This window comes from Rutidosis leptorrhynchoides, chromosome 4, assembly GCF_046630445.1.
Source record: "Rutidosis leptorrhynchoides isolate AG116_Rl617_1_P2 chromosome 4, CSIRO_AGI_Rlap_v1, whole genome shotgun sequence".
Classification (NCBI taxonomy): Eukaryota; Viridiplantae; Streptophyta; class Magnoliopsida; order Asterales; family Asteraceae; genus Rutidosis; species Rutidosis leptorrhynchoides.
The window spans coordinates 137542520-137556172 of NC_092336.1; the positions used below are offsets into that span (position 1 = coordinate 137542520).

Here is a 13653-nt window from a genome sequence, read left to right on the forward strand (position 1 = left end):
GGACGAAGTCTTCAACAGTTGGTCCCATTGTGAGGTTCTGACCTCTATATGCCATGAACGACTCCATTAAATATGAGCAAATGCACAGCGAAAGATTTCTTTCGTACCTGAGAATAAACATGCTTTCAAGTGTCAACCAAAAGGTTGGTGAGTTCATAAGTTTATCATAAAACAATAAAATTCATCATTTTGATAGACCACAAAATTTAAATGTTGCATGGCACAAATGGGCCCGAATCCTATACCCACCTGTAATGTACATGCTATATCTTTTAAATACAGTATATCTTTCTCGTGTACGAAACCATTTTCATAAATCATAGTAACTGTACACATATCTTGTGCACAAAAATAACATACACATAACCTGTGTATAAAATCATTCTCTCGATACATAACATTCACTTCAACTGGTGGCAATTATCATGTCCACATAATTCAATGGTGGCAATTATAATGTCCACATAATTCAATGGTGGCAATTATCATGTCCACATAATTCAATAATAATTCGCAGAACTTCTGTCTGCGTAATAATTCATTCGAGGAATGTTTTGCTTGTGTCTATCTCGTCAAACATTTATAAAAGCATTTCATGTATTCGCAGTTCAAAATATATTTCAAAAGCATTTAATAAAGCAGTTGTAAAAACAGCGCATGTATTCTCAGTCCCAAAAATATAAAGGGTAAAAAGGCAAATGAAACTCACGCATATAAATATTGTAAAATAGTTAATAAAGCATTTGCATGTATTCTCAGCCCAAAAACGAAATGAGTAAAAAGGGATTAAATGAACTCACCCTACTGTATTTTGTAGTAAAAATACATATGACGATATTGAACAATGCAGGGTTTGGCCTTGGATTCACGAACCTATATTAATTGTATATCTTATTAAAATATATAATGGAAATCACATAATTTCATCTATTAATTATATAATATTTATATATATATTTGATGTTGTATTTTAGATAACACTTGTACCCGGTTTTGTCTATATGTTATAATATAATGATATTAATGAAAATGATAATTTTGATAACAGTGGAAATTCTAATAATTATGAGAATTCTAATAATAATGATACTTTACCTAAATATGATAAAAATGATATTACTAATAAAAATGATATTTATAATATTAATAATACCAGAAGTGATAATTTTTATATAAAATGAGGGTTTTAATAAAAATGATAGTTTTATTAAAAAAATGATACTACTAATAATATTCTTAATTATAATACTATTACTAATGTTAATAATAATATTAAATATAATATTAATAATAATAGTCTTAAAATTATGTTAATAATAAAAATAAAAATAATAATAATAATACTAGTAATAATACTAATAGTTATAGTTATAGTAATAATAATAAAAATAATAATTCTTAATGATAATATTAATAATAACAATGATAATACTATTAATTAGATTAATAATAAGAATAATCATATTTTTAAATGTTAGGAAATAATAACAATTATCATAATAATAACAATAATTAATTAATAATAATAATAAAAATAATAATAATAATAATAATAATAATAATAATAATAATAATAATAATAATAATAATAATAATAATAATAATAATAATAATAATAATAATAATAATAATAAATAAATGAGAGTATACCCTTTAAAATCTATGAGTAAAAAGAATGATGCATAAGGGACTCGAACCCGTGACCTCCCGCTCTACACTAACACCCTCTACCATTCGACTGATCACGTTTTTCTGTTATATTACCCAATTAATTTGTATTTATAATATTTCTGTTTACTCCATCTTCTTCTTATTCTTCTTTGTAAATTAAACAGCGATGGTACCACAGGATTTGGGTTTTGGCCCAACTAGTAATCGACAACCCATCTAAAATTAATTAGCAGCCCATTAGTTGTGATCTAGTAACCCGAACTGAGCCTGATTACGAGTTAGTCAGAAAGGAAGAAAAAGAAAATATATCGACAATCACTTTATCCCTAATTGGTGCGAGTGGGATTTATCGGTTTAGGGAATGTCGGCCATCAAGAGATAAAAGAAATATATAGCACGAATAAAAATAAAACCGCCGATGGGTCTTGGTTCAATCCTTATTTTATTCACAATCATAATCCTCCTCATCATTCATCTCTCGCTGAAAAAAATATATAGCAGGAGTAGATAGCAGGTTAGGGTTATCTCAAGAAGATGATGAATAATATAGGTTTCAAAGAGATTTTATAGTGGTTTTAAAACAAAAAAAGTGAGTATGTAAAAAACAGCTCATCGTGGTGGTTTGTTTGAACTAAAACCAAAAACAGAACCATAAATTGCAGTGTGAAAGGATGATTTGCTGCCAGACAGGAAACAGGAAAAACAGAAACATATAAGTAAGATCGTTTGTTCGAAAGTGATGGTTTTAGCGACGGTTGAAGGTGATGGTTTGAAGAGGATACAGAAGAAAAGAAGAAAGAACGATAAGTATGTAATAGTAATCAGTAGAATACCTCGTGTTATTAATTTCAATTTAGATTTTGATTTCTGTTCTTTTTCACTCTCCTTCTATTTGCAGCGTGTTATATGGATATTAGTAGACTTGAGGACAGCTAGTGTGAATTAACTCGTTTGTTTTGTAGTTTGATGCTCGACACACAATATTCTGTCAGAATTAATAAAGTAAAAAAAATCTAATCGACTCCAACTGATTTGTTTGTTATCGAAATATATGAAATCGATTTGTACTGGATTGAAGTCATAAAGCAAGAGTTACTACAGCTTGATAACGATTGAAAACATAATACGGCTTGTGCTGTAATTTTATACAGATTTATTTATTTATTCAGCAGTATACGTACTCTATATATATATGTATCTGTATACATGAATCTGGTTTCCTGTATAACTATGTTCATAATCTTTATATTATATTAATACTGTTAATAATTACAATAATAATAATAATTTCTAATATTAATAGTAATATTAATACTAATTATAATGTTAAAAGGAGTAATAATAATAATTCTTAGTGTAATAGATATTAATAGTATTATTAATGATAATTAATAATAATACTAATAATAATTACTTTTTATAATATTTATAATATTAATAAGTAATAACAATGATATTAACTATAAAATTGATACTAATAATCTTATTCATGATAATAATACTATTTATAATATAATTGATATTATAAATGATAATAATAATAATAATAATAATATTAGTACTAATAATAACATATCAATTTATGTATATCAAACTTCTTATTTCTATTTTAAAATAATAATATGACTAATACTGATTTCAATATTAATATTAATAATAATAATAATAATAATAATAATGAAAGTAATAATAATATTTGTATAACACTTATATTTCTAATTTGTAATTACATTTAATGTATTAACCATACATTTTATTAATTATATAATATTTACTAATTATATAATATATATATATGATATGATCACACATATTGAACATTTAATAATTATACATCTTAATATATTACAATCTTCATACAATCAATAATTATGTATGGAAATTATATATACTTATATATATATATATATATATATATATATATATATATATATATATATATATATATATATATATATATGTTTCATCTAATATATATGTAATTATGATTTAATTATCAAGTAGGTAAATATATTAATTATAGATATATTGAAACAAATAATCTCAGAGTATAACAATTAATACTTTGTTAACATTTTCATTAATAAGTATATATTATACACACATAGAGGTTCGTGAATCGTTAGGCATGGTCAAAGGGTAATTGATTACATGAATATAGATTTCAAAACATTCGAGACTCAACATTACAGATTCTTGCTAATCGTGTCGGAATCATATAAAGATTAAAGTTTAAATTTGATTGGAAATTTCCGGGTCATCACATAAACTAACCAAGTCTCGGTCAATACTCCAAAAGCTAAATAGCTCAAAAGCATTCTCTAGCAACGACGGGATCTCTAATCCAAGATGATGCCCTTACCCTTGTCCACAACCGAGCCTATAAAAAGGTAAACAACGAGAGGGTAAGCAAAGCTTAGTGAATGCACTAATTATACGAATACATATATAATTATACCTACTTGCATACACTTGCACAATACCGCAAACATGCTAGCAAACACAATTAGCTTATAGTCAAAATTACAACTATCATTCTCCAATACCACGAGCTAGCATATCAACCGCATATAAATATAACTCGAATAATATAATATGCTTACAACATAAATAACCATGGTTAACCAATCGTACAAGGGAACGGCGCTCGCGAAAACGAAATCGGTGTTCATAACATCCGTTAGGGCACCTAACACCTCGCACCACTAACCCCTAGGGTGGCACCTTAACACCTCGGTACTTCACCCCGAGTGGCATCTTAACACCTCGATGCTTCACTCATATTTTATGGAGTGTTGTCTTAACACCTCGTCACTACACTCCTAGGTGGCATCTTAACACCTCGATGCTACACCCGAGTGGCATCTTAACACCTCGATGCTACACTCTTCACGTGAAACGTGGTGTCTTAACACCTCGACACTACACATTTCACGCTACAACAAATAGATACATTATATACCTACGCATATAATTATTCCACTCACCTCAAAGTCTTGTGAAAAGATACCCGAGCTTGCGAAACCTCAATGTAACGTACCTAATCACATTATACATATTATTAAACGCAACTCAAGTTGGTCAACCAATTCTTTCACCATTCTAAAGCCATTTTGACCCAAAGTGCAATTTCAACTCATTTTGCACCATTAACCCTAATAATGGGTTAACTTCACCAAAAACCCTAACTCTAGCCAATTATGGTCTTATTACATTCTTAAATCACAAGGTTAACTCAATTTCACACTAGCAAGACCACTTAGGTCATTAAAGACCCATTTGACCCATTTCAAGGTCATTACACCCATTTACATATATATAAGTGTGCAAGTACATTAACTAACCAATTTAGGCTTATAAATATAATTTAATACTTTGAAAACCCTAATTGGTCATCTTTGAATCTACATGACCCAAATTCACCCAAAACCCCCAAATTTACTAGCAAATGGGTTTTGTGTGCAACACTAACCCAACCCTAACCCTTAAACACAATTAAAGTAAGAAATTGGATTTTATAACTTACCAACACAATCACCACGTAGCTAGAGACTAGATGAATGACTTTAGAACTCGCACCAAGACTCGATTCGACTTCCTTCTTCCTTTAATGGAGTTTTGTCACTCTAGAACCTCCTCTCTCTCTAAACTTGAATGGAAGATGATAAGGTGGTTGTGAATGGAGTGAATGAGGCTCCCAAACTGATCTAAGGCATTAAATTCGGGTCCCAAAGTAGTTTTACCAAAATGCCCTCAAAATATCTAATTAAAAGAAAAGGGGAATCTGTCGCAGACAGATGGCGCGGCGCGCCATATAGCCGCGCGGCGCGCGACACCCCCAGTTCAGAATTCTTCCCTGCTTTAAATATACACAACAAAACCCCGTCTCAAGTATCGCAAATACACTTATGTACACTGCAATTATTCGGGTCTTACAGATAGACCGAGTGGATGAATTTGTATACGGATGGATCACTTGGGTGATGGGATTGATAGATTCGAGTCGGACTCTGACCCGGTATCTCATAGTTGAATGAGATGATTGCCATAAATAGAGAGGCGAGTAACGAATATTATATTGTAGGTTAGTGTAAGGTGTCGAAAGTCTTCCCTCCCATGACGTGGAAGTGCGGCATTTCCCGAGTTGTTTTACCCGGAGGTATTTTTAAAATGAGTTATGAATCGATTGTTGTTGTGGGATGATTGTAGTGTAAGTTTACAATTTGAGGTTGTTGATTACATTTTGACAAGAGATGTTGAAGTGCTCTTTATCGAAAGTTGTCAGCTTGATGGTTGGAATGTATGTGTCCTAAGAAGTTTTCTTGACAGTATAGACGGGTAGTTTGAATAGAGTAAAAAGTGGTGTTTTGGTCCGGGTTCATTCAAAATCTTCAAAGTGGGAGATTTGAAGGGGTTGAATATGTTAAACGGAATGAAAAACGAAGGAAATCAAGAGCTGATGTTGGAGTGATTTACGTGACCGAATAGCCGATCCTCGTGATTGCGAAAATGGTGAAGTCGGGAATTCTAAATAGAAGCAATCGGGTTGTAAACTTACACCTTGGATTTACGGTTGACTTCGCGGTCGTGAAGTGGTGTCGTAGCCACCATGTTTTTCTGTTTTGGAAACAATTTCGTTTTTATCCATATAAATTGTAACCCAAAACTTGTTGTATCAGTGTAGCACCTACAAAAGTCAATGAGAAAAATCTCTGTGTTTGGCCGTGGACTAAGCAATCGTTAGAATAAACGATTGGACATAACCATGTTAAATTTCTGTGATACTTTGGTTTCTTTGTTCATTATCTTTGCGTGTTTGATTATATTATCTGTTTGTTGTGCGGTGGGTCTAATAACTAGGGTTATCAAGTTCTTGTTACGCACGCCAAATTCCTAATATTGACTTGGCGCCTAACTTCAACAATCACTCAACAAAAGATTTAATGGTTTAGCGGTATCGAGTTGATCTTGGATTTAAGTCTAGAATGAATAAATGTACTTACTCGGAAGTAAATGTATATATTTTTTGTAAGGTGTTGTGTAAGTTCAATTCCATTCTAAAAGAATAATCACTTAAGAAGACGATGTTAATTAGTTCAAAACCAAATTGGATATTGGATAATATTAGATATGTAATGTTATGTAATTAAGATTAAAAATTATAAGAGTAAATAAGTTTTTACAAGTTCTGAGCCAAATTATATTCTTCTGCTGATCTGTTGACATTTTTATTCCAAGATGATGTATGTATCATAGCTTTTAATATGCAAGAGAAGTTGCATACTTGGCATTGTATAAATAAACCAACTTATCTTCCTCATTCTCTCATACAAGTTCTCGCTAATTACTACCTACATATTCCCTATATTATAAAAGAGAAAAATAAATCTAAAAAGATGTTGGCATTATCCCCTACTTTGTTTTCATATGGATGGCTCAATGAGGATCTCATTACCCAAAATATTCAACAAGATTATACTAATGATCATATATCTTTAGAATTTGAAGCAAATTCATATCATTCTCTTCTCAATTTACCTACAAATGATCAAATTATTGAACATGATATTGCACAAGAAAATTCCATTTCCATTTCTTCTGCTGGAACTGTAAATCAAAATATTGGTGATCCTGTGAAAGTGGCCAAAAAGCTCAATCATAATGCAAGTGAAAGAGAGCGTCGTAAAAAGGTTAACGACTTGTATGCATTTCTTCGTTCGCTATTGCCGATCTCAAATGATCAAAAGGTACATAAACATTTAGTGCATTCTTTTATCTAAGTTTATTCAAAACTATTATCTGCTTCTATGTTCTAATGTAATTCACTTTCATGACAGAAAAAATTAAGTATTCCACGAACTGTTTCACGTGCTCTAAAATACATAGCTGAACTACAAAAGGAAGTGGGGATGTTAATACGAAAAAAGGAGAAACTTTTATCTTATTCATCATCAGCTGCTCAGGTGAATCTCAAGAAACAAAGTCCAAAAGATGCTATATTAAAAAGAAAATCATCGGTAGTTTCATCTGTGAGCGTTTTGAGCGAGAAAGAAGTAATGATTCAGCTGATATCTTCAACCGATTTCACGACCCACAACAATGAGATTGGCCCATTGTCAAAGGTTTTGGAATACTTAGAGCCGGAAGAAGATGGATATGTTTTGCTAAATTCGACAACTTTCAAAAGCTCAGGAGAAGGAATTATATCAAACACTCTTCATCTTAAGGTAATACATATACATCAATCTTCTGTATCGCCATATATCTTCAAGAACATTTGATATTTGATATATACAAAAATTCTACTTCTTTAATTTTAACCTTCATATCCAGTTTCTATTATTGTAGTAGTTTAAGTATATATACTCACATATAAAAAAATTTTGTTAGTTTAATGATTTGTGTTGATCAACAATACATATTGAACGAAAGAATTGAACCTTCGTATTCGTGATAAAAGAATTTTTTTTAAATAAGAAAGGGAAAAAAGACCGTCTTTAGCGGTTAGCTTGAACAGAAGAAATCAATTCGTTTATCCGTTTATTCTCAATAAACAATTTGGAAGATTAAGGGGCAGCTTATTGAGAAATAAGAATGTTTGGAATTTTTTTCCTTTTTTTTTTGTTTTTTTTTTTTTTTTTTTTTTTTTTTTTTTTTTTTTTTTTTTTGTTTTGAAAAGCAGATATGAGAATCTTTACAACTACAACTAGTACATATCTTTTTTCAAGATATACATAATAGTTCAAAACTTGTAGAAACCTTTCAACCGACTATGATATATACAAATACATATATAAATAAATATATTCTACAATATAAGACAAGTTTTAATATTATAACAGAGAATCTCAGTGTCACAATGATGAATTTAAATCAATAAAGCATACTTCTACTGGTGGCCACAATGGATAATCAGTCTTTGAATGACAATATATTATTATAAATAATATGTAATATTTAATTTAATTATTGATTATGCTTCGTTGAACAGGTGCAAGGTGATAAGAAAATAGAGGCTGACTTGTTAAAGGAGAAGCTCTGCTCTTTCCACCGAGAACTGGATGAAATTTTTATCTGATTGTTATCGGCTATCGTTATAATTAACGTTAAGTGCTAATTAATCATAAGTAGTCGATAAATAGTAAGTCTTTGTATGTTTTTTTTGAAAGGCAAACTCACATACACCATTAACACGAATATATACAACCACGAATATGTCCCAAGTGGGACTTGAACCCAACCTCTTGGTTATAGGGCCACCACGATACCATATAGTCGAGTAAAACATCTTCATTTGAATATATATTAGTATCAACGAAGAATGATACTGTAAAGTCTCTTATCATCGCCAGTACTCCGTTTTTTATCCCTTGGTGTCAAATGGCGTTCAGGCCTTGTGATTTGCATTGTTAGGTAATGAACTTATATGGATACAAGATGACATAAATGCGCGTTAAGAAAAAAAAAAAAAAAAAAAAAAACAAGTATGTTCCTTCAAAAGAAGGATCACCCACATCGGCTGAAGTTGCGAGCTAAAGTTATGAAGTTGGGATTAAAATCTACAATCATGTTAAGGATATTTATATTAATAAATATTACATTAGAGCAAATATGGTTACGGTTGATTATAATAATATTACATTAGAGCAAATGTGATTATTATTGATGAATAGTTATCCCCAAAATTATTTACCCGTTATATATTAAATATTATCTATATATACTAATAGACAAAACTCTGTAACACTATTCATCAATAGTGTCATGGGTATTTTGGTCATTTTACTTCTTTTTTTTACTTCCACTTTGCCAAATAACCCCCCCTCCACCCACTTTGTTCAAACATTAAAACCGGCCCCCCAAACAGGGGGCTAAATTTTCATAAAAAATCTTAAATATACTCCACCCAAATACTTAACAGGTCATATCCTCTCGCTCGCAACGAGTTAAATTTTTCCGGCATCATCGTTAAACTCGAAATAATTTTAAGAACACAACGTCACTAACTATACTCAAAACGGATTCTTTTAAAAAACGCTAAATATTTGGGGTACTTTTTATACACGTTGATTTTGCATTAAATTTTTAAAAGTCGACAATTCCATAGCGAAACGCGGAGATGCACATATATTGTTAATTTAAGATAACATTTAAATCTTTCACGGGTTATACCTTTTAGTTCGACTCGAGTTGGGCTTCAACGACATCATCGTTAGCCACGAAATAATTTTACAAATTAAACGAAATAAAATACATTGAAAACCGAACCCCCGGCGCGAAGCGAAGGTTCGAAAACTAGTTGTATTCTTTTGACAAAAACACCAGCGCTTCAATGGTCTGCTGCGCACGCACATGATCAAGGGTCATGGGTTCGACCCACGTACCCTTTTTCCTTTTTCCTCTTTTTTCCCTCCTTATCTCTGGCCCAATATCTGGCCCAAATGGGCCAAGTCCATTTACTATTTCCCTTATATTTTCAACAAAGTTTTTTGATAGATCCATAATTTTCTAAACTAGCCTTAACGATGTCTTACATAGTTACATAGTTTTTTTTTGTTAGAATTTATTGGAAGAATATAATTGAAAATACTATAAAAATGGTGAATTTATCAATTTGAATGTTGAAAGTATCACTTCCAGTTTATATATATATCTATCCATTATATTTCAATTCCAGTGTGTATATATATCTATCCATTATATTTCAATCAATTGTATCTTTAAAAAGAATGTAGAAGTATGAAGTATGACTTACATGAATATATAGAGTTTAGATTAGAAAGTCATGCCTTACGAGTTACATAGTTACCTGTCACTTCATCTGTGACGATCGCTCCAAATCCATATGGACGAATACGTCATTCATCGATTTCATTGCGAGGTATTTGACCTCTATATGATACGTTTTATAAACATTGCATTCTTTGGAAAAGGTATACCATAATGAATATTTAAATCCAAGGTTTTCGACATCTGATGATTTCTACATATAGACAATCACCGTAAATAATAGTTTACAATAATACTTCCGTTGACAATGCAGTCAAAATAGATACATGATGATGGTTTTGTGAATGCAACGTTTTCTTGAATAAAGCATGTATGACTCCATGCACAAAGCTTGTCTAACATATAAGCAAACTGCGGAAGACTTCTAGGGAACCTGAGAATAAACATGATAACAAGTGTCAACACAAAGGTTGGTGAGTTCATAGTTTTAATGTATCGTATAATCTGTATATAAAGGTGGATCACAAGATTTCAGTTGTTTCATCCAGAAACGTTTATCAAAATATTCTACGAAATTGAGCACCCTGGTAACTAAACTTAACGTATATATAATTTGTACCCTTTGTATAATCATCTTAATAATACACGCAAACCAACGTGTACACTTCTCAAATAGCATACGTCCGTTAAAAGGCTAGCGCTCTAGCTCGGACGGGGATATCAAGCCCTATGGATCCATATACTACTACTCGCGCACACCAGTTCTTATAACCGGCAGGTACTAGTTACCAAAGCTAAGGGATTTTCGGTTCAAACTCAGTATAGAATTTAGTAGGTACTTGTGTCCATTGTTTTTAAAATAAAGTGCATGTATTCTCAGCCCAAAAATATATATTGCAAAATCATTTAAAAAGGGAGCAAATGAAACTCACCTTAGCAGCACATAAGGTCATTCACCAAAAAGTGACCGAAACTCGGAATGAAAAATTAACCATAGATCTCAACCTAGAGAACATATGTTGGTCAATACATGTCTAGTAAGCTAGGTTGGGTCATAATGTATCACAATCCTAATGCTCGAGACCGACATGTGAAAGTTAACAAAAGTCATTTCAAAAGTCAACCTGACCCGATATGATCTTTAAATCTATATATGTTTATTATATTAACATAGTATAAGTCTTGATAGTTGAATGAATTTATAATTTATCAAACTCTAAACATTATTTATTTCAAGAGTTATATTGTATTTGAATGATCATGGCAATTGAATATATTTTAATATTTCATATAGTTTCCCAATACTTGTAAAACCAGATTATAGTGTTTATAAAGTTTTAAAACATGATAAGACAGTCAATTTTGACAATTGTTCAACAAGACGAGACGTGCCTTATATAGAAATTCATTTACACGATTAGTAATATTTGAAAATTGAATTTATCAATCTCATAAACAAGTTGTTTAAATATCAATTGCAGATCAAAAGCAATTCTGATTAATGTTAATCATAATTCAGTTGACCATAACTTTTAATCCGTTCCTCGAAAATACACGATTTCTAAATGAAAAGTTATTAATTTTTCGCCAGCTTTCCAAAAACATGCATATCATATACCTTTTATCAGTAATATATGTATTTAATTCGTGATTCATCATAAACTGTCTAACGATGAAATTTAGCATACAAGCATGCATAAACATATACACTCGAGCACTAGACATGTATACACTATTAATATATATAAAAGATAAGATATAAATGCTCACGTATCAATATTGTGATTCAATATTGCAGGAAAGTACGCAGACGCAATAGAGATGATAAACACTAGTTTGACTTACGAGCAATACTGCCGAATTATACCCATAACCTCCATAGCTATAACACATAATTTTCTTAGCTCTATCCCGTTCAAAAAGCTTGTTTTGAAATAATTTGCTCATGACTCCGTCGTAGTATTTTATGTATAAATACGAATACTAATAATAATAATAATAATAATAATAATAATAATAATAATAATAATAATAATAATAATAATAATAATAATAATAATAATAATAATAATAGGGAGAGTAGATAGATAAAGAAGGATATATGTTTTTACTCGAACTGAAATCGAACGAATTTATAGCATCATTTCTGTCCCAGCACCTCATGCGATCGCATGAGGTTTGTATGGGATTCTCATGCTATCGCATGAGTCCCTCAGCCAGCTCACAATGATTTGTCTCGTTGTTCGTCGACATATTATTTAATTATATATAATATATTTAATTTATATATTTAATTATATATTATATTATATTCACGTGCATAGTTGACTTGTAATTTTTGGTCCGTTGACTCGTACGTTGTCACTCGACTTATGTCCCGGTTCCGGTTTCTCGAATGCATTTTCGTACGCTTAGAAAACTAGTACTTTTCGTTACGCGACGTGTACCTTTATCAAAAATTAAACTTAATCATTGATAAACTATGTCACTCGAAGTGTAGCTTTAATCAATTAAGTGTTTTGGTTATTTGCTTTTATAAATCATCGTCTCGTAGTATATATATATATATATATACACACACATTTTCATTTTAAAATAGTGTTTTACTGTAGCAAAGTTACTGTAGCAAATAGTGATTTTAGAAAACACTGTAGCTTTTCGGGTACTGTAGAAATTCAAAAATACTGTAGCAAATTAGTGTTTTACTTGTTCATCTTAAACGTTTTAGTTAACTTATCTAAATATCAATCAAATCAATAATCGAATGTTACTATCGTTTACTAAATAACTTAAAATCATATATATATATATATATATATATATATATATATATATATATATATATATATATATATATATATATATATATATATATATATATATATATATATATATATATATATGCACATTAAGTTATATATATATTGTTCGTGAATCTTCGAGAACAGTCAAAGAATAATTGATTACATGAATATAGTTCCAAAACTTTCGTGACTCAACATTACAGACTTTGCTTATCGTGTCGAAAACATTAAATCATTTAAAGATAAAGTTTAAATTTGGTCAAAAAATTTCGGGTTGTCACAGTACCTACCCGTTAAAGAAATTTTGTCCCGAAATTTGGTTGGGATGGTCATGGATGACAATAAGTATGTTTTCATGACTCATACAAGTTGAAAATTAGAGTTTTATCATCATTGAGTAATATGGATAAAACAATTTGTTTATGTGAAGTGTACGAGTGAAGTTATC

The 13653-nt window shown here is 30.4% G+C and overlaps 1 protein-coding gene across 1 annotated transcript; it reads left to right on the forward strand.

Moving 5' to 3' along the window:
- Nucleotides 1–7067: 7067 nt before the first annotated feature.
- Nucleotides 7068–8765, forward strand: LOC139844590 (transcription factor ORG2-like). Its single transcript, XM_071834824.1, has 3 exons — nucleotides 7068–7418; nucleotides 7509–7898; nucleotides 8663–8765. Exons 1-3 carry the CDS (start codon nucleotides 7068–7070, stop codon nucleotides 8747–8749), a joined length of 828 nt encoding a protein of 275 aa, XP_071690925.1. The 3' UTR covers nucleotides 8750–8765.
- The last annotated feature ends 4888 nt before the right edge of the window (nucleotides 8766–13653 follow it).